The sequence below is a fragment of the Penicillium verrucosum genome, assembly GCF_028828655.1.
Source record: "Penicillium verrucosum strain IBT 35672 chromosome Unknown utg000003l_segment0_segment0, whole genome shotgun sequence".
Taxonomy (NCBI): Eukaryota; Fungi; Ascomycota; class Eurotiomycetes; order Eurotiales; family Aspergillaceae; genus Penicillium; species Penicillium verrucosum.
The window spans coordinates 2,163,100-2,190,227 of NW_026643212.1; the positions used below are offsets into that span (position 1 = coordinate 2,163,100).

Genomic DNA, 27,128 nt, shown 5'->3' on the forward strand with positions numbered 1-27,128 from the left:
TATATAGGAGATTGTTCAACAAATACGATATTAATTTTTTAACACCGGGCTCTTTATACTCCTAAGTCTTAAGTCTTGACTCTTGATTTCTTACTATCTTACTATCTTACTAACTGAATCTGAACTGAATCTGAATTGAATTGAATTGTATTATAATGTATAGTATACAAATAAAGAGAAGTTAAAATTAGTAAATGCTTCAAGAAGGTAGTAATAAACTAGGCGGTGAGGTAATAACCAATGAGAGAGTTATGTGTCGGATGGCATACTTAGTCGCCCGTACTTTGGCCTCACCGCCTCAACACATGTATATAAATCGCTGCGATGAATTCTCAACTACATACGACCGTACTTAAGTGTTGGGTGCCTGGGTGCCTGAGACCCAGGACCCACTTGGGACAGATCCAGTAGATAGTCTCTCTCTCTCTCTCTCTCTTTCTTCTCTCCGTCCAACCTCGACAGACGAATCCCACAGTGTTGTTTCTCAATATTGCAACCCCGTAGGATCTCTATCATTAAGCCAAACACCGGTGACACCTGAACGCTCTGATCCGCCTGATTATTACATAAGCGCATTAACTTACCTAGGTACCTAGTTACCTACCTACCTAGGTAGGTACTAGTAGTTAAGGTGCTCACTATGCTGCATACCCCACCTAGGTAAGCGACTAGTCCTATTTAGGACTACCGGTTTTCTCTGGGCACCAATCACGTTATGGGGACAGCTAAAGTACCCTAAATAGGTTTAGTGAGTCAATGACTCCGCATCATATCTATCTAAAGCTTGGCGTAGCTAACTTTTATCACCATAGCTTCCCGATATAACAAATTACCAACCAAACAGCAATCTCACCCGGTCATATCTTCTCTTTTAACCATTTTGCCTAAGTTCCAGATGTTACGAGTCAGCCTATCCTATATATATGAGAGTGCGGTTCCAGGAAGTGTCCTGGAATTCTGGTCTTTTGCTCCTAGCCCAGCGGGTTAACCTTTGGAACGCACCCCAAAGGGGTAGCTTGTGACACCAGAAATCCTCACCGCGGTTGTTCCACGCGGTTCTCTCACGATGGACAGCGAGGCAAGACCCCAAGACAAGGAAGGCACGATGGGAGGGACTCGTACCTCCCCCACTCTTTCCCAAGCTTCTCAACTATTTCACCTCTCTATGTCCTCTCCATTCTTGCATACTGCCAACGCCCGCGAGATGCTATCCCCGGGAGCAATACCCCCCTCCCCCAAAAAGCTACCAATTCGCCGCAAAGAGGCTGGCTCCGACACAAGCAACTCCACGTCCGATTCCGCTGGCTCGATGTTTTGCACCGACACAGACTCCTCTGGCTCCCCTTATTCCCCACGACCCCTCACCCCCACGATCCCACTAGCGATTTCGTGGTGCCGCCCCACGCCTTGGTCCTCGCGTCCCCGACTATTGAAGGCCTCGCAGAGGCCATTCAACAGCTAAAAGACCAGTTCGCGTTATCAAAGCTCCCCAAATCTCAATACCTCCACATCATCACACTTAACCAAGCCCTCATTAAGAGGCTGGAGGACGAGCCCGACATTTTCCGGGGCGTTAGAGCCACAATTTCCCACCAGCAAGCCGAGATCCTCACCGCCTAGTTCATTACTACCTTCTTAAAGCATTTACTAATTTTAACTTCTCTTTTATCTGTATACTATACACTTTATAGATTCAATTCAGATTCACTTCAGATTCACTTCAGATTCACTTCAGATTCAGTTAGTAAGATAGTAAGATAGTAAGAAATCAAGAGTCAAGACTTAAGACTTAGGAGTATAAAGAGCCCAGTGTTAAACAATCTCCTAGGTTGCTCAACAGTATTCATTTATAAAAAATACTATATAAAGTAACTAGTTATAGATTCAACAATGGTACTTGTGAAGTGAGAGTGGATCTAAATTGTTGCCTGGCAATATAAACCAATAAGAGAGTTATGTGTCGGGTCGCCCGTAGCCGACGCCAGGTGGTGGCACTCAAACACAGGCGGAGGGACTAAGCTTGTTGTCCTAATCCATTCGACACCCTGAATCTCTTGGGTTATATCAAAGCCCATAGAGAACAGGGTGTCGAATGGAGCCTCCGAGACATGATGATTAAGGACAAAGAAGGCTCACCAATCGGCTACACTTTCATCGCAAAGAACGTTCCGATCATTGAGCTTGCAGATGAACCAAACCCAGTTGTTTATCCGAAACCAAAGCCAGTTGTCGGTAGCGCCTAATGCCACAATCTCAGCAGAACTTGCTCACCGTCGTCTGGGCCATGCCGGTAGCTATAAAGGCCGGATCAATAAAGACAAACTTGGCTGTGACGTTGGCACAGAACATTATGATTGTGAACCTTGCGGAAAGGGGAAATCGAAGAGAATTGTGTCTCGGGATCAGCAGGCAAGGGCTACGAGAGTAGGCCAGTTGCTTCACGTCGATCTACATCCTGTTAAGCCAAAGGATTTAAACAGTAAGACAGGCAAAGTTGAGATCGAATACGTGATGATTATTACAGATGACTGGCAAGCCGACAGAGAGAACTCGGCAAGCCAACTTCGATGCAGTTGCTTCGTCAGCAATAGCAACAGCATCAGCTATGGACCGCACCTATGACTTTGGAGGCATGGCTATTGCAGCAAGCGCTTTCCAGAATCCAGAACAATGATCAGATCGTCGATGACAAAGCTCTCGATGACAAAGCAGCTGATGACAAAGGGTTTGTCGGTTCAGCTACAACCACTGTGTCGATTTCAAAGAGCCGCCAATTGCGAGAAGGCATTGATTGGGTTCTTAACACTGGATCTTCCTGGCATATCTGCACCAACAAAGAGCTTTTCATCAACTATGAGCCCTATAAGCCAGGCACAGCTGTGGGCTGGGACTCTAGCTCAGGCCAGGAAACAATTGCAGAAGGACACAGTGACATCATCTTGCCAATCAGAAAACCGGGCTCATAACCTGATAGACAGACTACAGATGGTAGGGTCTGGAAAGTAGAGAGGGAGAGAGTTGATTGCTATGGAGAGAGAGAAACTGCTAGATAACTACTGTCGAGGGGTTGATGCCCTGAGGCATTATGTTGGGGCCTAAGGCCACCACAACAGCCATGAGCCAATCTGGACGGTGGACGTGGAAGTTTGGTCTGAGGTGGACAATCTGCGGCCCGGGCCAAATACTAGGGAACATCCAGCAAAAATCATGCAGTATACCCAAAGGGCCTATTTCGAGAACTGCGTGGTCTACGGGGGGCCATTGGCTCTCGACTTTGAAGTACTGATGCGTCGACCTCCGAATAGCCATAAGGCAAATGTTGTTCTCGACGACCACGATCTATTTTGTATTTGTGCTGAGAAAAAAATGAGTGTGCAGCTTGCTCCATGGGTTTTTCGGGAAAGGCTACGAGAGATGACTACGTGCGTTCTGAGCTTTGCTTTGTACTGTGTCTGTGTGTTTTGATTTTTGTTTTGCTTCCTAGTGAGCAGCCAATCACAATCACTAAGCACTCACTAAGCGCTCATTGGACCATATTGATCTATCACGTGACATACCATGAGCAGCTCAGTCTGAGTCTGGACTGAGTTTTACTCAGTGAGCCTGACTCTAAGCACCCTCATAAAAGCGGCAGCAGCCAAAATAGGAAAACCCAAGCAGTATAGTGTCCTAGGTACGTACCTACAACATAGGTACGGAGTAGTCTTGTCCCACCCCGGGTGGAGCATCTGCCATAAACCCACAAATGCCAAATTCGGCGACATTGGACTTCTAGTCCGTGTAACAGAAGCGAATTGTGTATGGAGATTCCAGCAATAACTACTCCAATCTTTATTCTATCTATCTCTTTCAAATATTCAAGGCCTGGAGTATATGTTTGGATAAGAGTAAGGTTTACGGATCAGACAGCTCCGAGCGCGGAGCTTATATGGATGTTTTTCCGAAATCGAATAAACTGATAATTTTCGACATGATACTTACCCGGGCAATTTAATACTCCTTATAATTCTTAAATATCAAATCTCGTAAGATCTTTATATATGTTATATTAATAATATAAATTGTTAAGTCATACATACCTACCTAGGTAGGTAGTATGTAGTATAGTCATCAAATCACATCCACTTAATTCTGTGGGGCCTAAGATTCCGGTGGATCAGTTAGGGAACGTTTGGACCGCGGGATTAACCTTACAAAGTCAATAAATTTTCTCTCATTGAACTTCAACTTGCTTTCTTTCTCTCATCTGAATATCTGTCATGACTCCTCACGACCCTGTCGCTGGCTCCACTGACCTCCTCGCCAATCAAGGTGAGGGTGAGGTTGATCGGGCCGAGCTCAAGAATCAGAATGATGCCGCCTTGCTGGTAAGTGGTGCAATCCAGTCTGTTTTTGTAAATCTCAAACTAACATGGTATAATATTCTAGCGGACCATGGGCTATAAGCCGGTAGGTCGAATTGTATAGATTAAGATGATATGTGATCAGCAACTGAGTCACCAAACAGGTTCTTCATCGCACATACACCTTGTTCGAGAATTTCGCGACTACATTCGGTGAGCTTTTCGTCATTCCCCATTTTGGGGCCGCAATCGTACTGACTTTTCTTCAAGCTGCTCTTTACTTTGTCGGTGGTGTTCGCGTTACTTTCAGCACGGGTATTGCCGCCGGTGGAAACCTGGCCTATTGGACTAGTTACGTAGTAACCATGGTGTTCACCTTCATTACCGCTGCTGTCATCGCTGAGGTTTGTTCGGCTTCGCCATCCGCCGGATCGATCTACCTGTGGGCCGCCGAAGCTGGTGGGCCTCGATTTGGCCGACTCCTGGGCTTTATCGTCGCCTGGTGGAGTACAACGGCTTGGACGACCTTCTGTGCAAGTAAGTTGTGTATCTAACCCCAAATGCTTGTATCATGCTAATTGGATTTATAGGCAACACTCAGGCTGCGACTAACTATATGCTTTCGGTATGTTTCTCTTCTTTCTTGGTTTTCCCGGGATCTCGACTGATATGTCGCTTTTAGGAAATAACCGTATTCAACCTCGATTTCCCGTCGGACTCAAGCAGTGTTAAATTCCGTGCAGTTCAGTGGATCTGCACTGAGGTCTTGCTTGCTTTGGCCGCCCTGTTGAACTTCTTGCCTCGTATGTACAAACGCGTGTAGCCTGGATTCAACTACCTCTGACAGCATTTTAGCTCGCTATTTCAGATATGTCTTCTGGGGATCCGCTGGAGTCGTGATGCTCGACTTTTTCATGAACCTTATCTGGCTGCCCATTGGCACCGCTCAAACATGGGGATTCCGTACCACCCACGAGGCCTTTATGACCACGTACAACGGTACCGGCGCCCCTGCTGGCTGGAACTGGTGTCTTTCTTATCTTGCTACCGCTGGTATTCTGATTGGATTCGATGCCTCGGGCCATGTTGCGGAAGAAACCAAGAATGCCTCTGTCACTGCTGCTCGTGGTATCTTCTGGAGTACTGTTGCCAGTGGCTTCGGTGGTTTGGCTACGATTATTCTCTTCTTGTTCTGCGCGGTTCGTCTCCTTTGGTCTCTGTGAATCCCGAAGTTCGAATTTCTGACCTGGTTTCTTCTTTAGCCTGACACCGACACACTTATGGGCTTCGGCTCGCCCCAGCCCTTTGTGCCTCTTTACGCTGTTGTTCTAGGCAAGGGCGGCCATATCATCATGAACATCATTTGCATCTTCGCTCTATGGCTGGTGAGTTATCATCCGTTTGTGTGCTTGGATATCTCATAGCTGACTATATTTTCCAGAATACCGCAATTGCTATCATCGCCGCCTCTCGCCTTGTCTTCGCCGTCGCCCGTGATGGTGTACTTCCCTTCTCCGGTTGGGTTTCTCGTGTGAACAACGGTCAGCCACGGAACGCAGTTATTGTTGTTTGGGCTGTCGCCGCCCTGGTCACTTGCACCCTTCTTCCATCCGCCACGGCTTTCACATCCCTTGTCTCGGCAGCCGGTGTTCCCAGCGCTGCTGCGTACGGTCTGATCTGTTTGAGTCGACTTCTGTGCACCCCGACGCGATTCCCGAAACCCCAGTGGAGTCTCGGTCGCTGGAGTAAGCCATTCCAGTTCATTGGTGTCTTCTGGAATGGCTGGGTCGTCGCTGTCCTGTTCTCACCCTACGTGTTCCCAGTCACTGGCGAGAACTTAAATTGTATGTTGCTCGTTTTCTCATAGGTTTTCTTCTCGCTAACTTCCTGGATAGATGCCCCCATTATCATGAGTGGAGTCACCATCTTGGCATTGATCTCCTACTTCATTATGCCTGAGAGTGCCTGGCTTCCTCGTGATCGCATCACTCACTTCATTGATAGCAAGGGTGCTACTGAGACCGTGGAGGAAGTGGACTCCACCGACCATGGGGAATCGAGCACTGGTCGATGATGTGGAGGAATGTGGAAGTGTAACTGGCTACTGGCTACTGGTTCCAGGCATACAATGCCTTAGAGATTTGCAATAGATGGGTTTCGGACTTAGGTCATATAATAATCTAGCTCATTCAAACTAATTCAAATTGCTATTTATCATACATACTACATAGTTACTATTTACATACTATAATTGTTCCTAAAATGTGTAAATGTGGAGAATCCAGGGCTTATCAATCTTCTCCAACGCCTTCCCCGCGTTTTATGGTGCGGGAGAAAAGGCTATAGATTATTTATAGTATTATGGTACTATAGTACTCCAGGGCTATAGTACAGAATATAGGCTATAAGCTATGTATACAGACACCCATAAAACTAATTTATATAAATTACAAATATCCGAGGGGTTTCATCGCAAGGTAGGAATCGTACATAACCGCTTTCCCCTCTTTTTACTTGGAAGTTGTGCCGAGATCTGTGCTTTGACTTAACTTCAATTTCCCCTCCTTTCTCTTCTTTCTTTCTCTCTTTCTGCTGTAGTTCTGATGCTCTTTGAAGCTTTTGTTTCTAAAGCTCTTTGCGTTGCTGCTCTTCGCCTTTCAGTCTGGCCTGGATGCGGTACCCCGGTCCTGCTACCCCTTCCTGGGCCCAATAGGCATTAGATGAGACAAAAAGACCCGAAACGACGTGCAGCTTGCAGGATTACTCGCAATGAGTGCTCCGGTATCCCTCCGGTCAGCCCTACGGCCGCGCTTTGGCACGTCCATTGCTCGGGCAGGGAAATATTTCCTTCCGGTGACGTCGAGTAAGCTTCTCCAAATCGCGGTATCGGATGCCCAACTTGAGCTGTTTCCTAACTACTTTCCTCTATTTAGCCTCTCAAGTTCGACAAGTTACTTCATTCGCGTCGCAGAATAAACGCCTGTCCATTTGCAAGCCGCGATGGCCCTCCATTTCCAATCGAACCGCTACAACCTCCTCTGAGTCACCTCCCTCCGAGCTCGTGTCTACCACCCCCTACTCAGCCTTGACCGTTGGAGTCCCTCTGGAGATCTTTCCTGGTGAACGTCGCGTGGCAATCACTCCGCAGAATGTTGCCCTTTTGTTGAAAAAGGGGGTTTCCCGTGTTCTCATCGAACGCGGCGCCGGCGAGCGCGCTCAGCTACTGGACCATGCCTACGAAAAGGCCGGCGCGACAATGGTCGACCGGGACGCAGTCTGGTCTCAGAGTGATATTGTGTTGAAGGTCCGCAGCCCGCAATCGGAGGGACCATTCAATGAAATCCAGGCTTTACGCAAAGGCTCAACCGTTATCTCCTTCATCTATCCCCTCCAGAACAAGCCCCTCGTGGAAGAACTCGCGGCTCGTGGCGTGACGTCCTTTGCGATGGATCGCATTCCACGAATCTCTCGTGCGCAGACCTTCGATGCCCTTAGCTCCATGGCCAATATTGCAGGTTACAAGGCGGTGCTGGAGGCTTCTAATCATTTCGGTCGCTTCTTGACTGGTCAGGTTACTGCAGCTGGAAAGATTCCTCCGAGTAAAGTTCTCGTTATTGGTGCTGGCGTAGCTGGGTTGAGCGCGATCGCGTCTGCCCGCCGCATGGGTGCTATTGTTCGTGGCTTTGATACCCGTCCTGCTGTGCGTGAGCAAGTCCAGTCTTTAGGTGCCGAGTTCGTCGAGGTTGATTTCCAGGAGGATGGTTCTGGTCAGGGCGGATACGCCAAAGAAATGTCCAAGGAGTTTATCGAAGCTGAAATGAAACTGTTCATGGAGCAAGCTAAAGAGGTTGATATCATTATTACCACGGCCCTGATCCCAGGCAGACCTGCACCGAAGCTCATTACTAAGGAGATGATTGCTGCAATGAAACCCGGCTCTGTTATCGTTGATCTTGCTGCTGAGGCAGGTGGAAATTGCGAAGCTACTGTTCCCGGGGAATTGAGCAACTACAAGGATGTTACTATCATCGGCTACACAGATTTTCCTTCGCGTCTCCCTACCCAGTCTTCAACGCTGTACTCGAACAATATCACCAAGTACCTTCTCTCCATGGCTCCACAGGAGAAGTCGTTTGGGATTGACTTTAAAGATGAAGTTGTGCGCGGTTCCATCGTGACTCTAAATGGTGAAGTAATCCCCCCTGCTGCTCCACCCGCTCCACCCCCAACCCCAAAGCCAGAGGCGCAAGCTGTCGCGCCAAAGGAGGAAGTCGCTTTGACGCCCTGGCAAAAGACAACACGCGATGTGACAGCAGTCACAGGTGCAATGGGCACGACCCTGGCCCTCGGAAAGGCAGCTGGACCAGTCTTTATGGGCAACATGATGACCTTCGGACTTGCTGGACTGGTCGGCTATCGTGCTGTGTGGGGTGTAGCACCCGCGCTTCACTCGCCGCTCATGAGTGTCACGAATGCCATTTCGGGCATGGTCGGTATTGGTGGACTGTTCATCATGGGAGGAGGCTTTGTGCCGACTACTATCCCAGAATACTTCGGTGCTGCCTCCGTGCTTTTGGCTTTCGTGAATATCTCCGGTGGCTTTGTGGTCACGAAGCGCATGCTGGATATGTTCAAGCGTCCAACCGACCCTCCCGAGTACCCATGGCTGTACGCTGTCCCAGCCGTGGTGTTTGGTGGTGGCTTCATCGCGGCTGCCAGCACCGGTATGTCGGGTCTAGTCCAAGCTGGATATCTCGTCAGCACAATGCTGTGCATGGGCTCAATCTCTAGTCTGGCATCCCAACTAACAGCCCGCCGCGGCAACATCTTCGGTATCTTGGGAGTAGTTTCCGGTATTCTGGCCTCACTCGCTGCAGTAGGCTTCTCTCCTGAGACGCTGACACAGTTCACGGCTGTTGCTGGAACAGGTGCCTTAGTCGGAGGCCTGATCGGCCGTCGCATCACACCAACAGGTCTTCCTCAAACCGTCGCTGCTCTCCACTCAGTAGTCGGGTTGGCCGCTGTTCTAACCAGTGCCGGAAGTGTGCTGGCCGATATTGGTGACATCACAACTCTACACTTGACAACAGCGTACTTGGGTGTTCTGATTGGTGGTATCACCTTCACCGGCTCGATCGTCGCTTTCCTGAAACTGGCAGGGCGCATGTCTTCTAAGCCGACGATTCTGCCCGGTCGACATGTTATCAATTCGACACTATTGGGCAGTAACATGGCAACCATGGGCGCGTTCATTACACTAGCGCCAGGAAGCCCTGCAATCGCAGCTATCTGTCTAGGAACAAGCACGGTGCTCAGTTTCCTGAAGGGATACACCACGACGGCCGCCATCGGCGGTGCCGACATGCCCGTCGTCATCACAGTGTTGAACGCTTATTCCGGATTCGCCCTCGTGGCTGAAGGCCTGATGCTCGACAATCCACTTCTTACCAGTGTCGGATCCCTCATCGGTGTCAGCGGTTCTATTCTCTCATACATCATGTGCGTCAACATGAACCGGTCGCTGACGAATGTCCTATTCGGTGGTATCTCGACTCCGGCTGCACAAACTCAGAAGAAGATGGAAGGCGAGATCAAGCAAACTAGTATCGATGACACCGCGGAAGCTCTATCCGGCGCTGAGAATGTCATCATTGTGGTTGGTTATGGTATGGCTGTTGCCAAGGCGCAGTATGCTCTTTCAGAGATCGTTGCGCTGCTGCGTTCCCGTGGTGTCAACGTTCGCTTCGCTATTCACCCTGTTGCTGGCCGAATGCCCGGTCAATGCAATGTGCTGCTTGCAGAGGCCTCCGTTCCATATGATAGTAAGATTTCTTTATGGTTGGTATTTGTCGATTATTCGCTAACAATTGGTACAGTCGTCTTGGAGATGGAAGAGATCAACGAGGACTTCTCGGACACAGACGTCACGCTCGTCATCGGCGCTAATGATACCGTTAACCCGATCGCCATGGAGCCAGACTCCGCTATCTCCGGCATGCCTGTCCTCCATGCATGGAAGAGTAAGGAGGTGATAGTTATGAAGCGGGGGATGTCCAGCGGATATGGTATGATTTCTTCTCCGTCATTCCTATTCCTGGTCAATGAATCCATCTAACATTTTCCACAGCGGATGTTCCCAACCCCATGTTCTTTATGCCCGGTACTCGGATGCTATTCGGTGATGCCAAGACCTCTTGTGATGGTAAGTTGAGTGTTTTATTTGGATGCATATGTATAAACTGAAATGGTGCTAATTCATCTTCCAACAGCCATCAAAGCCGCCCTAGAGGCACGGAAGTAGGCTTCGACGAGAACCAATAGTCCTTTCCTTCTATGACTATATGCTATGTTCGGATTGCTCCTTGTTTAACAATCTTATGCCCAAGTGGCTGGTTTATTGCTCCATTCCACGCTCACGCTAGATGCATTGTTAACTGCTATTTTTTTTTCATCGAATTACTCTTCATATCCAGTAGGTCGAATTATTTAATGCACTTCCAATCCTTCTTTTTATAAAAAAAAAAAAAAGAGAAAAAACACACTCCCAATCCAGAAATTCCACACTTGGCATTTAATGAGGACCTTCATGGGGGAGTCCCCCAGCCGAACCCCCTAGCGGGCTGTAGTGGATAATAAACCTTCCCAATCTCAGAATCTCAGATCTATCGGGCAGTGGGTCAAACATGAAATTTTCACATGGCCACATGGTCCTTCTATGTTGTAAATCGTACAAATCCATTCAAGACGAAGTGGACAGACAATATTTACTCGTATTGTTGTAGCAAGCAGCGAATTCACCTATATCCATCCCATCAACCCAATTCCAGCCGGTTCTCCTGGTCTATGTTGCCAAGAACTCGTCGAATACCCCCTTGCTAAGCTTCGTATACGCTGGCAATACATGCAAGGTTTATCGACGGGGTTGGATTGGAAATTGGACTAATGAGTTCTAGTGTGAAAGAGGTGTGTTGAGTGATAATATATCGATAGCTACATCTTTAGCTATGTAATTTTAAAGAACTAATCAGGATAGGACATAATCAAAATCAAAATCTCCTTATAGTATTCCCCAAAATCAAATACCATGCGCCAAACACTGAAGTAGACATTAACCATCCCAGAATCCTGTCCAAGTCAAGGACACAAGGACCGTCATACATTAGCTGGTCAGAGACAGATGTAAGGAAAAGAGATGAAAAACAAATATTCGTCCAAAAGAAACCAGAAAACACCAAAAAGACACCAGAATAAGAAACCCAAAGCAGACTAGATATCCTCCATAAAAACATTACTAGATCAATATATATGTTAAAAGTACCAGAAAACAAAAAGCAAAAACAAAAAAAACAAAAACAAAAAAAAAAACAAAGGCAAGACCCTCATCTAAGCCTTAGTATTCGATCTCTTCCCCAGCTTCAACCCCATAAAGCCCCTCCCACTGGGCAAAACACTAGCGTGACGTGTATGGCGACGTTTGCTAGACTTGCGCACGACATGGCAGTCAGCACTAGGAATAGGAGCGGGCTGAGTAGCGACGGAGATCTGCGATGAAGAGGGACCGTTGACGCCGACCTCTGAGCGCAGACTACTCAATGAATTCACGCTGGAGGCAGAGTGTTTCCTTGTCATGCGACGCATCATAAGTGGGGAGCGACTGGTGAGGATATTCGATACACTGTATGTTGAGGGCACGCGCTTTGAGGAGAAGTATGATGATGGCGAGGAGATTGAGGCCGGGCTGCAGGGTCTGGTGAGTTGGGAGGGTGCGTCGTTGTAATTATTTGGTCTGGCGTCTTCGGCTGAGAAGGGTGTTGAGGGGCGGGAGGTGTATGTTGGGACGCTGTTGGTGCTTATGTTGCGCAAATGAGGGGGGTCGACGGGTACGCAGGCTTAGTGGTTGTGGCATTGTCTTGTCGAAACCGGAGGTTTGGGGTCGAGTTCGGGGGTAGCCTTGGGTTGGGACGGTGCGTGGTGGTGCTGGGAAGTAGAGGACTGGGGATGTTTCGGAGACTCGATTGGTGGTTGCTCTGGATGTGACCTGTGTTTCTTTTTCCAGGGCTGGGGTTGGGGATGGGATTGGAGCTATCTTGGGCGCCTGCTTCATGGTGCTTCTTTTCTCGGATACTCGCGTTGACTTGGTGGCTGGGTCTGACAAGCGTTGCATGGTAAGTCGGCGGCTGTCAGCCCTGGCGAGCACAGAACGGTGGCGGCTGCTTTCCTGGGAGCGGGAATGGCTGGGACGGGATTTTGAGGTCTTTGACAGTGACCCCAGACGGTTGATCAAGACCACTGTGGGACGAGTTCCGGGCTCCATGATGGTCACCTCCTTTGCAACCTGAATGTCTGCATCCTCTACGGAAAAGACCGATGAAGGTGAAGTAGAGCGAGACCTTGAGGTGGTTGGCGGTTGTTTTGGCCAGACGTATACCGATGGCTGTAGAAAGGTGCTAGATGCCAGTTGTGACGGAGAATCTGAGGGTGGCAGTTCGAGGACCATCTGCTCCTCCGGATCAAAGACGTACGTATCTTCGTCGAAAGTGGCCTCGCTGTTTCTCTTGACAGTAGCAGAAGAGACGGGCCGGGCCCGTTTGACTGTTGGCGGAGCCAGATTATTTTCCTCCCGATCAGAATCGGGGTCTGCGTGAGAATTCTCGTCGGCACTGAGATCAGAATCAAAGATTCCAGTTTGTGAGCCTACGGGCGAGGAAAGTAGATCCTGGGCGCCTGTATCAGATTCAGACACAGCCTCTTCGTCTGATTCGTATCGGTCCTGGAGGCTATGTCTGCTCAAGCGGTGTAGGCTCAGTGAGGTAGTAGGTTGAAACATGTTCCCGGTAGTCATATGGTTTGTAATCGGGGATAAAAGATAGAACAGGAGAAAAGAGTGACTGCTACAAGTGTAGACAGTTCCAAAGTAGAGGTAGTTCCAAAGCCAAAGGGAAATCCAAACTCCCAAGAGAAAGAAGAAGAAGAAAGTACCCTCGGCGAAGAATAGGGTAACACTAGGAGATACAACAGCTGTCAAATATCCTAACCAAGCTGTAAAGGAGATCCCTAACAGAATCCGGCAAAAGGGCTCTTTAAGGAAAGGGACCGTAGTGGGACCAAGGAGCTATGGGCAGGGGATGTATATAGGACGGAGGTAGAAGGAAGAAAAAGGCATCCAGGGACCATTCTCCATGTCCTGTACACGTGTAGAAATGTAGAAAGGTAGAAAGGCAGAAAATAGAAAGGTTCAATAGTCCTGGATTTACTCACCAGATTTATTATTTTTTTTATTATTTTTTTGTTATTTTTAACTAAATTTTGTAGAAGCCAGCGCGTAAGTAAACCCTTGAGGGTTGGTGATTGGTGTCTCACCCTTGCATGGAGAAAAAAAAATAGGGCGGGTTGGCCAGTTTCAGCAGGGGGAGAAAAACGCGTTACACTGGATATCGTGGGAGGACTAGATTAAAACATTAAAACACTAATACATTAATACATTATACATTATACATTAATATACATTAAAAAAGTGAAAATAGGGGAGGCAAAAAGAAATACTTAGGTAACCATATCCTCCGTATACAACATAGTATTCAAGCCCAATCTGATAGATCACCATAACCAATTGGTTCAAGGCCCATGCTCCTAATACTCCGCGATTTGTTCAATGAAATTGGACATTTATGCATATCAGAGCCTGAAATTATGCACCAAGGGCCAACCCCAGAGAGTCCTTCGTAGGAAAATCATACTATGCATACTATATACAAATGAGACATCTGTCCCTGGAAGCATTCCCCCATATGGAATATGGAATACTCAACATGATCAGTTTAGATTGAAATGAACCCATAGTGGGAACAGTCAACTACGGAGTAAAAGTGTACAACAGTTCTGATCGAATCACATTTGGTGTCCAGCGTGTTGCCAAGTCCGAGATCGGTGGGGCCGTATAAAGCTCAAACACACTTATGAACGGTCTCCATTTAGCTTCAAACGGGGGTACACTCGGTCTTGTTCGGGTCTATGTACAACATATGAAAATTCTTCCGAAGTTGCCAGGGGTTTGGAAGTTGGAGATATATTACTCTTCAGGGAGGAAATCAGGGGTTATACCCAGGAACCCAGGAACCCAGGAACACACAACTCCTGAAGGGACTGGAATGATCATGACGATTCAACAGCCAAGATACTGGGAAAAGATATGAAAAAAAAAAAAACTCTACTCCGTATTCTCCTTACATCTAACATCCATCGGCGATTTTCCAATTCTATCTCACCTGTCATTCATGGATATCATATCATATCATCTGTGATAGTACTACTCCAACATACAACATATAGTTACTAGTACCGCCACCAGTAAGGATACACACAATAACTACATGTGTTCCCCCATTCTTTCATACATACACATTCTGCACGTCAAACTCTTGACATCTACTTCAACTAACCTGCATTGACCAATACTCTCCCTCTCCGTACCAAGTGGGTCTCTACGAAGGATTCGGCGCCACCACTCCGTTGACACATCCAAGGCGTTTCAAATCCGACCAGGGACATCATATGTTCATGTTGCTGATCTTCACTATAAACGTCAACACGGCCACTACGACATGCTTATCCTTTTTCTTTTTCTTTCTTTTTTCCTGTTTCTTTTTTCGAATTGGCGTCTATGCTCCGGTAGCAAACCCCGGCCCTGCATATCCGTCCAGTCTCCGAATATCCCACGCGCATGACATCCAAGCAAGGCGCTTGTAACTTTTCGACAAAAATGGGCAATGAGCAAATAATCCATATCCTTTCCTGCCTTGGACTTTATCTCTTGTCCCGGTCTATTGAATTGCACCCAGCCCCATTATATCAATGGCTGTACCTGTCTTTCAACCTGGGAGGCTGGATGGATATAACTAACCTACCTTACTCCTCGCCTTCCGGGTCAAAGGCTTTGAGGGGGAGGCTGAAGCTCTGCCCGTTTCGTCGACACTTGGATAATGATCGCCTTTCTCACTGGGTCAACATCCGGGGCATATGAGATACATCACTTTCGTGGCGTTGTTTGTGCCTCGTCGCACAGGCCATGCTGCGCGCATCGAAGCTCCACCTGGCGGTTCCTGTTCCTGCGTTTCTGTTTCTTCGGTGCAGTTTCCAGTGTGACACTACACATTGTGCTACAGAGGTCAGTGTATACACTTTATGTTGCCACATCAACAGGTTATCTATTTGACTTCTCATTGTTTGGGAGGCGAAATCAATAGACTTGATGGATAACCTCGAGAGACGGTCTGGCTGGATGGTCTCTTGAGATACAGACTGTCTCTGCATGGGCCATGTATCCTCAGTCCCGGCTATGCGGAAGGTGCTGACAGCGTGGAAAATCGATCAACCTTGACCAGGTGGAAAGCAAACATCCCTTGCTGATCAGTTACGAACCCGCCATATGGTATCCAGTCTCTTTCCCAATCTATACCATGATTTCAAGAACGGACATGATTACATTTAGGGTCTTGATAGAGGGATACCCCCCTATAAGTGTCCCAGCATCCAAGTCCCTCTATCAACACCCTACATTTATATTGATACAATGAGCTAACGTCTATCAATGAATAATTTAATAATAATAATAATAAGGGCGAATGGTACAATCCAATGGCCTGCCACCAAACGGGTGATAACAACAAACATGAACAGAAGAAGAAAAACATTATAAAATACAACCATGACGAGACCGCCGGGGTAATCCAACATCCCCCGGTAGGTTTTCCGACAAGTTTCGGGGCATGTATTCCGACAACTCCGAGGCACATACCCCATGCCCGGGTAATGGACCTGGGCATCATGAGGTGTTCATTCATTAAACAAATATAGGGACGTATCACCCAAGAGCAGCCACTCTGCCCTTCTGCTTTGTTTGGCCACAAGCATCGGATGAAGCAATGGCTTATCCCAAGATGATTCCACAATCAAACTCGTGGGGTAATACAATTCTTCCAAATCACACGCTGAAAACATTCAGACGCAATTGTGCTTCGGTGGATTATTTAGGCCTTGCGGGAGCGTGTCACAGGGCCGTTGGAGCGGCCAGTGGATTTGGCGCTGCCGTTCTGGGCACCGGCCGGGGAAGGAATTTCGAAGTTCTTCATGTCGATCAACGATTTTTGGCCAGTGTTGCGGCGGGGACGTCCGGTCTTGGCGGTCTTGTTATAGGTCGCAATGTAGAAAGAGATGAACAGGACCAAGTAGGAGCTGATGATGCCAATACCAGCCATGGCAGCGAATTCCTCACCGGCGCACTTGCCCATGTTAGGGAGCCACGGGAAGTAGGCGGAGGTGAAGTAGGTGTACGAAGCGAAGTAGATGAAGCCTTGGAACTGTCAGTATTCCATTCTTCGCAGGTTACCGGGCCTGAAATGACTTACCGACGTCAATGACGAACTGGAGGATCTGCAGCATGGTGATGTACTTCTTCCACCAAATGCGAACGCCGCGGGCGCTCTGGAAGTAGTACCAGTACATCACGACGTGGACCAGCAGGTTGATGGTGATCGGCACCCACTGCACCGCAGTCACACCGATGAGCTGGGTGTAGCAGAGGAGGGCAGTGGCACCGTGGTGGTAGGTGTGAAGGAAAGTCAATGGCTTCTTCTTGAGGACCAGGAAGACGGTATCAATGAACTCGACGTATTTGTTGAGGTAGTTGAGCTAGTCGAGATTTGGGTTAGTTTCTCTCCTTCTAACGGTTCAAGCGCTTCGCAACTTACGTAGTAAAGAATGATCAAAGGGCGAGTCCAACCACCCTGCTGGTCACAGATGGCGTAGAAGACTCCGTGTCTCCAGAGGGTGGGGAGCAGCTGCTCAATGAACAAGACCAGCAGGATACCGCTCACGGTGGTCAAAAGGAGGTTGTGAATCATGAACAAGGTGTTAAGCTTGAACGCAGGCAACTTCTTCATGACCTCACGTCCACCGAAGATGATAGCGTAGTAGGTGATAAGCATCACTGTAGTCTCCTTCAAGGTGGACAGAGGGGTCACACCCTCGGTGAAGTTGAACTCGCTGGCGGGATACCCCATGACCTTCTCGTAGGCCTGGTCGAAGAGGGGCCACAGGTGCACGCCAAAGGGACGATCGAGAGTCGGGACCGACACATGTTTAAGGATTTCGGATGCCATTGTGACAGGATTAGGTTGTTCTCTCAAACAATATGGATATGGAATTGAAGATAAAGATAGCCCTGAAAGGCAACCTGTTCTTTTCTTTGACGCAGTAATAAGACTGCAATAAACCGACAAAACAAGAAAGGCCTATTAGGAAAGGAAAGGAATGAAAGGAAAGCCAAAGAAATGAAAGTGGGAAAGGGGGAGGGGAGAGAAGAGAGAGGGATAAGCTGGAGAAATAAGAGCACAATTACTTTTTGCGTCCGGCGCGTCCGTTGAGGACCAAAAAGGGTTTAGCGTGTCATAAAAAAGGGGAAGATCAGGTTCCGATCGCATCGACTTGGAGTAACTATATTGTCCGAACATGTGAAACCTTTAATAGATTCATCTATAGTTGTATGGTTAGTTCTTATTCTTCTTAATACCAAACCCCAGATTATAAAATATATACGGAGTACTATGTACAACATAGTGCACTGTTGCTGAAGGCAATGCTGTCCTCGGTGGGAATCCATCACATGCTAGTCTAGTTAAATGCCAATAGCGCATTATCTATTACAATGAAATACCCTGGCAAGTTATATGTGAAATTGCCGAGGCGTTATCCAAATCAATGACTATGTGCATATCTTTTGCCCTTGATGGTTAAGGCATTAGGTGGATTCCAGTCTCCGCCTTAACTAGATCCATACCCGAAGCGTTGCATTGGATGTCTAGTCATTTCTTATTATTGAATCACAACTGAATATCGTTAAAACTTGCCATTGGCAATAGCCTTGGCGGGGACTATAAAGGTGGTTTATGAAAGTTAGGAAGATCTTAATAGTTATTGGGATGTTGCCTACTAACTATATATATAGTCAATTCTAGTTCTCAGCCGAGGTATAAGCTCAAAAGCCTACACTCATATATCTAGTCAAATTCCCTGGTTTTATACACCGTCTTCAATAGGATTCATTGCTCGAATAAATTTGAGTCAGTTCCTTAGTACAACAATTAAGTCAAAAATATATACTTGAACTTCCAATTGCTATAAAAGTTGATCTTCCACTTTTCAACGTTACAGTCTTCTTCAATATCTAAGCTTATCATGTGTGACATAGATATATACCTAGGTATATATATATATGATCCAACAATAGCTATGCCATATAATAAAACTTGACTGTCATGACCTTCGGACTCGGCCAATGACACGCATCTAGAAAGTGACAGCCATCCAACCAATCAGCAACCATCATTTGAGATCAAGACAACTTGGAACGGGGCCAATCGGATGATGAGTCATCACCCGTGTTACTGCCTCAGGCGTCAACACCACACCACCCGCAAAATCCTAGAGGCACTTCACACCTCCCCTTCCCGTACCCATCCACACTTCTCCCCTCACCATTGTCCTTGTCCGGTCCACCGTGGTCACCTTCCGAAAATGTCGTCCCTATCCATCTTCCGTGTGGCGACCCGCGCCGTTCGCCCTACCGGCTTCTTTAGAGCTCCCCAATTGACCCGGTCCCGGATGCAGTCCCCGGTGACTCTGGCCGCCGCCCGCGCTCACAACTTCGGTACCACCTCTATGCTCCGCTCCGGCCACGAGGATGAGACATACGAAGAGTTCTCTGCCAGGTACGCCTCCAATCGCAAGCCATTGAGGGTCGGAAGAGTCGGACAGAAGCGCCCTGCATCTCCATGTTAGGCGCTTCCCGGAACCAACATCGGCAATCGTCTGGACATGATAAGGACATCTCATGCTGACCGTGTCTCCCAATGACAGATTCGAGAAGGAATTCGATGGTGTGCAGGACGTTTTCGAGCTCCAGGTATGACTATCTCGACTTCACCCGAGGCATATTGATCGCCATGCGATACATGGCATCAGCCACACCCGTCAATCAACATGCGGCTCCTATATCCGCACCAATTCGACAAATGACTAATGCATGTCTTTTGCAAACAGCGCAACCTGAACAACTGCTTCGCTTACGATCTCGTTCCCTCCGTCGAGGTCCTCACTGCCGCCCTCAAGGCCGCCCGCCGTGTTAACGACTTCCCTACCGCTGTTCGCGTCTTCGAGGGTACGCTTCCACAACATCCTATCTTGGAGCACCAGTATCGTTCGTTATTGAACCCGAGCTAACGTCATTTCGTCATCAGGTGTCAAGGCCAAGGTCGAGAACCCCGACCAGTACAAGCAATACCTCGAGTCCCTCGAGGGTCTGCGCGTCGAGCTGGGCGTCGCTCTCCGGGAGGAGCTCTACCCCCAGGAGGCGTAAATTCCCATCATCAATTCTACTTTTACGTCAATTTTCTCTTAAAACAAACAGTACCCCCTCGCATGTTGTTTATCCAGCACTTTTTGACTGGCTGAGGATTAGAGGTCAGGTAGAAGAGAAAACTGTATACATACTTTAGAGACTCTTGTGTTGTTAGTGCTGCTGTTATCTGGAAAAAGGTCTTCTGTGCCTTACTTGGTTGGTGCTTAATCTATCTTGATTCCATCTTGTTCAGCCATCCTACATTGTTGTATTATCAACCGCTCAAGTCAGTCCTCAGTCCTCGATCCTCAATCCTCATTCCTTAATCATCAACTTTCCTACACTTATCTTTACGGAGGATATTGCCTCAAAATGGTCAAATAGCCAGACTGGTCTTGAATCTCGGTTTTTGTTCCTATGTAGCGAATATATCACACAAAATGACAACTGCAACAAGCAGACAAAGAGGCACCCGACCTAAACAAACAGGGCCTCCAACAATGACCACGCGCAATCGATATAAGTACAAGGCCCCCGTAGTTCTCCTGGAAACAGCAACATGGCCAAAACGTATATTTGTGACAAGGAATAAACCAAAAACGGAGGAAAGAAAAGGGAACACAAAATCATCAATACACAAAGGTATGTGTCCGCTTAAACGCCGGGTACCAAGCCACTGATATTCAGTAATATAGTCATAGGGGTATGCAAGGTGATGCAAGGAATCGAGTCGTGAAGGATTCTCCAGAATGACAAGAGACCAGAGAATATATCAAACGGGATATCATCATAATTAGTGCGTTCCAACATACTTGAAGTAAGTGGGTCGGCAATCCTCCTTGGAAAGGAAGTCTGCGCCTTGGAAGAACTGGCCAGCCTTGCAGCCGGAGCATTTGGGAGAATTAGGGCAGTTAAGATACGGGACGTGGTTGTACCCGATATCGCGGAACCTAGCGTAGATACATGTGAGTGGGAGGGGTTCTTAAATGGGAAAAAGGGAATGTGACTTACCAGTGGACGTTGGCGGCATCGGCGAAAAGACCAATTCCGAGTGAGTGAACGGGAGCATCACCCCAGCGTTCGTAGAAGAATCCACCGGCGCGATCCAGGTGCTGGAAGTACGCTTCGTACTTTTCGCCGCGGAAGAAGTCAAGATCGCCGATTTCGAAGTTGGACCAGAAGTGGCAGGTGGAGTATCCATTGGCGCCCTTGGTGTGCTCGGGACGGGCCACGTCATCCGTAATCCACTCCCACATGTTGTTGTCGCTGAGGTACGACGGGTTGGCGGCGAGGAATCGCTGAGTCTCGGGCCAAAGGGACGGGATACTCTGTGGTGCGTCGTAGAGGTTGATGGTGAAACCGTAGGTCTTGTTACCATCCTCCATGTATCGGAACACATCGTAGTCGACGTCGCAGAAGAACTTGACATTGGGCTCAATGCGCCAGTAGTAGCGGTAGCCTGCGAGAGCAGGGTGCTTGTAGAACATGCCGCTGTTCCAGCGACACATCTGGTGGTAGGAGACCTTGGAGCTGTACTGGATGTCTTGTTCCTCCAACACCTTTGCTGACTCGCGGAAGAGTTCCATATTGATCCATTCTGGGACGTCCCAGTGTTCCTTGGGCACAAGTTCTGGATGTAAAGTTAGGTATGGTTCCTCTTGTTCTAACCGGGCTGGAATATATACCATATTGGCACTTCGCCTTGGTCATTGCCCGAGTCTTCTGCTTGAATTCCTCGGTGAAGGGCACATCGTTGAAGAAAATATAGGGATAGTTAAACTTGTTGTTCCATGTTCGCTCCAGATCAGTCATTGTCGAAAGCAGCTGATCCAGTTCCTCATTGCGGACGAGAGTAATGAGCGCAGCATTGGTGCGGGCCGATTGTTCGCTATCGGGGGAGTAGTCGTGTTCGTCGGCTCGCCATAAGTTTCCTACAGGTTCTCCGGTAGCTATGCGACTTGTTAGTATGGAATTTAAGAGTGCGATGGTTGTAATAGGAGGTGTGGCAAGAAACTGGGGTCACGCACGATCTACAAGAGGATCCTTTTTCATGCCATGAGGCAACTTAGACCCTTCTTCAGAGGAGCTCTGGTGTATTTGGAAGACCATAAATAGACAAAGAAGGATACATGCTGCACCCAGCATGCGAATCGGTCGTGCGATAGCCATGATGGTGGTATTTGCTTAAAGGGGGGAGATACTCGGAGGGAGAGAGAGGCGCGTAATAAGAGTGGCCATCTTACCTTATCGGGACTAGCGCCATCCAAGCAAAACATCCGGGTCTCTCTTCACTTTATGCTTCTTCAGTTTATGACGCCTAGAGACATCTTGATGTGATTTATCTTTGTTTCTAAATCCGAGCCTATGTCTGAAAATGGCTCTCGCTGCTGATTTAAGTACGCTTATTGATGCCTTGATCACTTCCGTTGCCAAGATACCGCCGAACCACAAGGTATTATATTGAATTTCATTATTCTCATATCATCAGGCATGATGTACTAATATATATGTAGGGGTCTGCGCACACCCAGAGTCTGAAGCGTCGTGTACAAGCGGGTCTCCGAACTGGATCTCATACGCGCACCGACCAATTTGCAGTCACCAAGCAACTCGAGGGACTACAGGAAAAGTTTCAAATCTTGAATAGAGATGAACTTGCCGAAGCCCTTCACAGCCGCCTTGCGGATCTGGAGAGAAATCGGCACTCCTGGCTCCCAGAGATCCTGAGTCTCTTTCTGCAGCTCTCAGATCGCCCCGCTCTTCTGTCTACGGTCAAACGTCCGGAGGAAGGGACCAAGACACCAGAAGCAAAAGAGACTCTTTCTTGGTCCGACCTTAATGCAGAAGGTACTGCATTTAGCGATGAAGAAATTTGGGAACAGGTAGATTTTGCTGGCGACTCATCAGATGACGACTTTTCATCCGTTGCCAGTGATGTATCTCTCCCAAAGCACAGGCCTCAATCAGCCACAACGGTGGATGAAAGCTACACGATACCAGAGGACGTTTTTGTTCCAACAGAGGATGGGGATCTTGTTGCTTCTCTAGAAAAGGCTCAATTCTGGAGAGCGGAAAATCACCCTTCGCCGCCCCGAGGAGAAGCAGCCACACGACCCATCACAGAATCCCAGCTTGCTAGAGAGACTATCTTTATGCTCCAGGGCCTTCCGACGTCTGTTTATGTACGTTTGGACGATGATTTTGGAGTGGATCGAAGATACACACTTGCACATTCATCCAGCGAAGCCCTGTCATCGCTTTTGGAGTGTTTTAGCGATATAGGCGCCAAACTCAACGATGTACGAGATTTCACCAAGCTCCCACAGACCATCCCATATATGCAAACATTTTGCCGAGGTTTAGAAGAGCGTCTTCTTGAATTTAGTAGAGTCTTATCTCAACTTCAGTGCAAATACCTTTCCGCTGGGTCAACTATCAGTCTCATCCAGCTTCTTGTTGATGTTCGTCAACACTCCCACGAGCTAGCATTGCTTGCAGAAATGATCACCAAGCTAGACAAAAGCTCGACTGATCAACCAATGTGCTGCCTTGATTCGTTATACGACTTAATATGTATGTTGGAGGCCCTTGGCGACGAAAGTACATCTCAAAGCCTGGCAGAGCTATTCTTTATGTGTTTCAAAACATATTCAAGCTCGATTCGACTCTGGATGGAAAAAGGTCAGGTTGATGCTTCGGACAGCACTTTCTTCGTGCGATCTAATCGTGAGAATGAGAACGGGGATCTTCGAACTCTTTGGCATGACTGGTTTGTGCTTGATATGGGCTACGGGCAGCAGAGGATCCCTCGGTTCCTCGAAGCTGGTGTCCATAAAGTCTTTACGGCGGGGAAGAGCATGGTATTCCTACTCCATCTGAATGCGCCACCAGACATTGAGACCATGAGATTCGAGGACCTCTATTCCCAGGATTCTTCACTATTACTTCCTTTCCCCGCATTAGTAGAGTCCGCTTTTGAAAAGCTTGTGGATGTGGATCATTCACTCAGTGCTAGCCTATTACGAACCGAACTCGACCAACAATGCGGATTATGGACCTCCCTTGATGCCCTTCAGCATGTCTACCTCGCTAAAGACATGAGCGCCGTCAGCATTGTTGACGCTAAAATATTTGAGCTGATCGATCGGGGTCGTTCCTGGGATGACAGGTTCCTGCTCACCGAGATATCAAGGACGGCTTTCAGTTCAGTATCTGTCATTGACACATCAAGACTCCTTGTGCGGCCAGCTAGTACTCCATCATCGCGGGGTTCTGAAAATAATCACCGGACTGTGGGGATTCTGGAAGCAATCTTAATTGATTATGGCCTCCCATGGCCTATTGCGAACATAATCACCGAGGACGCAATACACACCTACCAACGGATCTCAACCTTCCTGATGCAAATCAGACGCGCTAAATATGCAATTGTGAAACAGCGTATTCGCGACGCTCGCGTCGTCACACCTGGCGACAATGACACATTGGTGCGCGCTCTACACCATAACATGCTCTGGGTTCTCGATTTCATCTACGGTCATCTGACCTATCTCGTGATATCCACCGCAACCCAATCTCTACACAAAGATTTATCTGGTGCACAAGATGTTGATGCCATGATAGCCGCCCACCAATCCTACATGTCTTCTTTGGAAGCCCAGTGCCTCCTCTCTAAAGATTTATCACATATCCATGACGCAATAATCAATTTCCTGGATCTGTGTGTTCATTTCGCAGATCTACAAGCCGCGCACTTGATCGGCGACGAAGAACAACACCATCCAAAGAATCTGAAGACACCGCGCAAAAAGAGGGACGCTGGAGACGAGTTCGACTCCGATGATGATGATGAGGAGGAGGACTACGATCATATGAAACGCGAACACACACTCACAGTCTCATTTCGTGAATCGACATACAGCCAGCAGATGAAAACAGTCAACAACAACTTCAATCATCTAACCGCCTTTGTGACGGATGGCTTGAAAAGCCTAGCCCGTGCAGATGGTCTTCACAGTTGGGATATTCTTGCCGACAGGCTCGAATGGAGGCGGAATTGGCGTAGGCATTGATACACGATACAAATACCCCTGTTTTGGTTCTAGCGGGAGTTGGCGTTGCGTAGCTTAAAATTTGACACTAGGCAGTGGAAGATGCAACAATGGCTTTTTTATTTATTTTTTGACTACACATAGCTTTCAGTCTCAAAGTGTCTTCTATCCGATTCGGAAACTCAAATCAGCCGACCAATCCTTTTTGGTCCGGGGGCGTAGACTTCCATGGATGTCCACGAAGTGATCACCAACCCTGTCGAATTGGAGCTGATGGACAATGTATGGATTTTAGATTATGAGAAGGAAAAAGTAGAAGAAAGATTCTTAATTGCTAAAACTAATTATGCAGGGGTTTATATACCCTGCAAACCATCTGAACATTGCTCATTGTAGCAAACAACAAATAGCAAATAGCAAACAAAAGAAGGCTCAGTCTGCAGCAAACAATCATGTATGCATGCCTAGGAGTTCAACAGGAGCCTTAGATCCCTGGTAAAAGGGAAGAACGATATATTGCCAGATATGCGTATGGTGGTCAGTCTTAGATGTCTGATGTGCGCTCTATTCTTTTGCAGAAACTATCTATTGCTCTGAAGGTTGAGCGGCCTCTTGCTCGGAAGGCTGCGCGGCCTCTTCTTGCTTGGCGCCAGGGAAGCGGGAGCCGCGATCCTTGACCTTCTTGACCTTCTTCTGCACAACCGGAGGCGGGTAAGCCTTCGATGTAACCTCCTGCCATTCAGCCGAGGCCGTGTAGGCTGCGTGGATAGGGGCCATAAGGGCGACCATGGCGGCCGAGACAGCAGGCTTAAGCAGCTGTGGTGTCAACTATAACGTGCGTTAGTAAATGATACAAGCCTTTGGAGATAAGAAAATAGTTAGACATACAATATCAGCTTTGTAAGCATCGTGTAGTTGCTTGATATCGGAGAAGACCAGAGGCTCGGCGTCCTTACGCTCGACGCGGAATTCTCCGTGGCCCTTAAGGACAGCTGCGGGAAATAGAATGTGCTCAACCAATGAAATCACGCCGTTGTCTTCGACGATCTTAGGGAAACACTCTGCCTTTCGGATTTTCTTTGCGATGCTCTCGGCAGGGTCGAGAAGGTCGATTTTACTATCTAGTCGGCTTTAGCATATTATGACCTCTATATAGATAACCGATAAAAGGGAAGGGACATACCTGGGCTATCACTGGAGCTCATTTTGCCGGAGGATAATGAGGCCATCATAGGATTTAGAAGGTGGGCGCGCTAGACATAGATAGGTAAGCCTCTGATAGCTAATAGCGTAGGATGAAAACGTACAACGCGGTATCCAATTTTGGGGAGCCACTCCGTTGCCGCGGCTGGGTTTGTGTGTTAGTTTGTGGCTTGTAGTTTGGGGATTTTGTATCGCGACTGACCGAACAACTTCCGTTGATCGATGCCTCCGAGCTGAGCATCACAGTTCAAATGTTGCTCATCGAGAACCTGGAGAATCGGGTACAGCAGCCTGGTGTAGTGAATGGTTAGTATATTGTGCCATCCATATAGGCCGAGAGTCATCCATACCCACTCAACGGAGCATTGCCAGTCTGCTTGACAATCTCACTACCCGCCTTCTTGGCTTGACCTTCAGAGACCAAAGAAGACAATTTGTACACATCAAGCACATACTCAGAACTCTTCTGGTAAGAACTACCAAGAACAAATTCGAGCTTTTCAGTAGGAACCCCGACGGCCTGAAGGATAGCGGTGATAGTGTTTCGGTAGTAAATTGAACGTTGTTCCACTAGCTCGAGTGGCGCCTTCAACTGTTTATCTCGAAAGGGTTGGTTAGATCGGGATCTGAGCGAGTCCCTCCAAAATGTATGCGCTTACATTATCAAGGAATGCGTGGACATCCGCAAGCAGAATAGTGACATCGCAGCCTGCGAGTAGCAGCTGCGCAATCTTCAGCGCTGGCACGAAGTAGCCAATGTGAGGGCGTCCGGTCGTCTAAAGGGAGGATGTGTTAGCAGGTTGTCGCGACAAGCGTTCTGCTTTTATAGGCGCATAGTACGAACAGCAGTGCCCCAGTACACCTTGGGATTGCGTCCACTCTTCAATATGTCCTCGATGATCTCAGGGTTGAGGAATTCGGCGAGGTTCGAATTGATCTGCAAGAAATGAGTGTTTGTTTGAAGGACGGTACGGGTAGGGTCTCACAAGATCGAATCTTGCTTGCGTCGCGGAATCCATGATGGGCTGAAAAGCAGAGAATTAGAATAGGAAAATAACGAACGCAATAGAGAGAGCGAATTGGAGAAGACAAGAGAGTTGTCCAAAGGAAGAGATCTCGGCGAAAATCAAACCATGG

At 47.9% G+C, this 27,128-nt stretch overlaps 10 protein-coding genes across 10 annotated transcripts; 6 read left to right on the plus strand and 4 right to left on the minus strand.

Annotated features, from left to right (window-relative positions):
- Nucleotides 1-1,066: 1,066 nt before the first annotated feature.
- On the plus strand, nucleotides 1,067-1,620 carry N7516_008502 (uncharacterized protein; the record flags this gene model as incomplete). The annotated part of the gene is given in 2 exon segments (XM_057221221.1): nucleotides 1,067-1,311; nucleotides 1,329-1,620. 2 exon segments carry the CDS (start codon nucleotides 1,067-1,069, stop codon nucleotides 1,618-1,620), a joined length of 537 nt encoding a protein of 178 aa, XP_057071493.1.
- Nucleotides 1,621-2,111: 491 nt separating this feature from the next.
- N7516_008503 (GAG-pre-integrase domain-containing protein) lies at nucleotides 2,112-2,674 on the plus strand (the record flags this gene model as incomplete). The annotated part of the gene is given in 3 exon segments (XM_057221222.1): nucleotides 2,112-2,204; nucleotides 2,227-2,508; nucleotides 2,525-2,674. The coding sequence occupies 3 exon segments, from the start codon at nucleotides 2,112-2,114 to the stop codon at nucleotides 2,672-2,674; spliced, it is 525 nt and encodes a 174-aa protein (XP_057071494.1).
- Nucleotides 2,675-4,259: 1,585 nt separating this feature from the next.
- Nucleotides 4,260-6,417, plus strand: N7516_008504 (putative amino acid permease; the record flags this gene model as incomplete). The annotated part of the gene is made up of 10 exons (XM_057221223.1): nucleotides 4,260-4,367; nucleotides 4,429-4,449; nucleotides 4,508-4,556; nucleotides 4,614-4,880; nucleotides 4,934-4,968; nucleotides 5,026-5,146; nucleotides 5,199-5,542; nucleotides 5,606-5,728; nucleotides 5,785-6,187; nucleotides 6,239-6,417. 10 exons carry the CDS (start codon nucleotides 4,260-4,262, stop codon nucleotides 6,415-6,417), a joined length of 1,650 nt encoding a protein of 549 aa, XP_057071495.1.
- Nucleotides 6,418-7,112: 695 nt separating this feature from the next.
- N7516_008505 (putative nicotinamide nucleotide transhydrogenase) lies at nucleotides 7,113-10,644 on the plus strand (the record flags this gene model as incomplete). Its single annotated transcript, XM_057221224.1, has 5 exons — nucleotides 7,113-7,206; nucleotides 7,277-10,165; nucleotides 10,220-10,408; nucleotides 10,471-10,545; nucleotides 10,613-10,644. The coding sequence occupies 5 exons, from the start codon at nucleotides 7,113-7,115 to the stop codon at nucleotides 10,642-10,644; spliced, it is 3,279 nt and encodes a 1,092-aa protein (XP_057071496.1).
- Nucleotides 10,645-11,726: 1,082 nt separating this feature from the next.
- Nucleotides 11,727-13,185, minus strand: N7516_008506 (uncharacterized protein; the record flags this gene model as incomplete). The annotated part of the gene is made up of 2 exons (XM_057221225.1): nucleotides 11,727-12,142; nucleotides 12,228-13,185. The coding sequence occupies 2 exons, from the start codon at nucleotides 13,183-13,185 to the stop codon at nucleotides 11,727-11,729; spliced, it is 1,374 nt and encodes a 457-aa protein (XP_057071497.1).
- A 3,184-nt stretch (nucleotides 13,186-16,369) lies between these two features.
- On the minus strand, nucleotides 16,370-17,500 carry N7516_008507 (elongation of very long chain fatty acids protein; the record flags this gene model as incomplete). The annotated part of the gene is made up of 3 exons (XM_057221226.1): nucleotides 16,370-16,692; nucleotides 16,748-17,030; nucleotides 17,090-17,500. 3 exons carry the CDS (start codon nucleotides 17,498-17,500, stop codon nucleotides 16,370-16,372), a joined length of 1,017 nt encoding a protein of 338 aa, XP_057071498.1.
- Nucleotides 17,501-18,764: 1,264 nt separating this feature from the next.
- N7516_008508 (cytochrome c oxidase subunit VI) lies at nucleotides 18,765-20,038 on the plus strand (the record flags this gene model as incomplete). Its single annotated transcript, XM_057221227.1, has 4 exons — nucleotides 18,765-19,108; nucleotides 19,257-19,302; nucleotides 19,440-19,557; nucleotides 19,637-20,038. The coding sequence occupies 4 exons, from the start codon at nucleotides 18,765-18,767 to the stop codon at nucleotides 19,753-19,755; spliced, it is 627 nt and encodes a 208-aa protein (XP_057071499.1). The 3' UTR covers nucleotides 19,756-20,038.
- A 492-nt stretch (nucleotides 20,039-20,530) lies between these two features.
- N7516_008509 (glycosyltransferase family 15 protein) lies at nucleotides 20,531-21,906 on the minus strand (the record flags this gene model as incomplete). Its single annotated transcript, XM_057221228.1, has 4 exons — nucleotides 20,531-20,687; nucleotides 20,749-21,367; nucleotides 21,423-21,686; nucleotides 21,765-21,906. 4 exons carry the CDS (start codon nucleotides 21,904-21,906, stop codon nucleotides 20,531-20,533), a joined length of 1,182 nt encoding a protein of 393 aa, XP_057071500.1.
- A 205-nt stretch (nucleotides 21,907-22,111) lies between these two features.
- Nucleotides 22,112-24,809, plus strand: N7516_008510 (uncharacterized protein; the record flags this gene model as incomplete). The annotated part of the gene is made up of 2 exons (XM_057221229.1): nucleotides 22,112-22,189; nucleotides 22,251-24,809. 2 exons carry the CDS (start codon nucleotides 22,112-22,114, stop codon nucleotides 24,807-24,809), a joined length of 2,637 nt encoding a protein of 878 aa, XP_057071501.1.
- A 564-nt stretch (nucleotides 24,810-25,373) lies between these two features.
- Nucleotides 25,374-27,010, minus strand: N7516_008511 (tyrosine--tRNA ligase TYS1; the record flags this gene model as incomplete). Its single annotated transcript, XM_057221230.1, has 9 exons — nucleotides 25,374-25,616; nucleotides 25,677-25,909; nucleotides 25,972-26,041; nucleotides 26,096-26,136; nucleotides 26,194-26,282; nucleotides 26,342-26,583; nucleotides 26,651-26,767; nucleotides 26,836-26,928; nucleotides 26,978-27,010. The coding sequence occupies 9 exons, from the start codon at nucleotides 27,008-27,010 to the stop codon at nucleotides 25,374-25,376; spliced, it is 1,161 nt and encodes a 386-aa protein (XP_057071502.1).
- Between the last annotated feature and the right edge of the window lie 118 nt (nucleotides 27,011-27,128).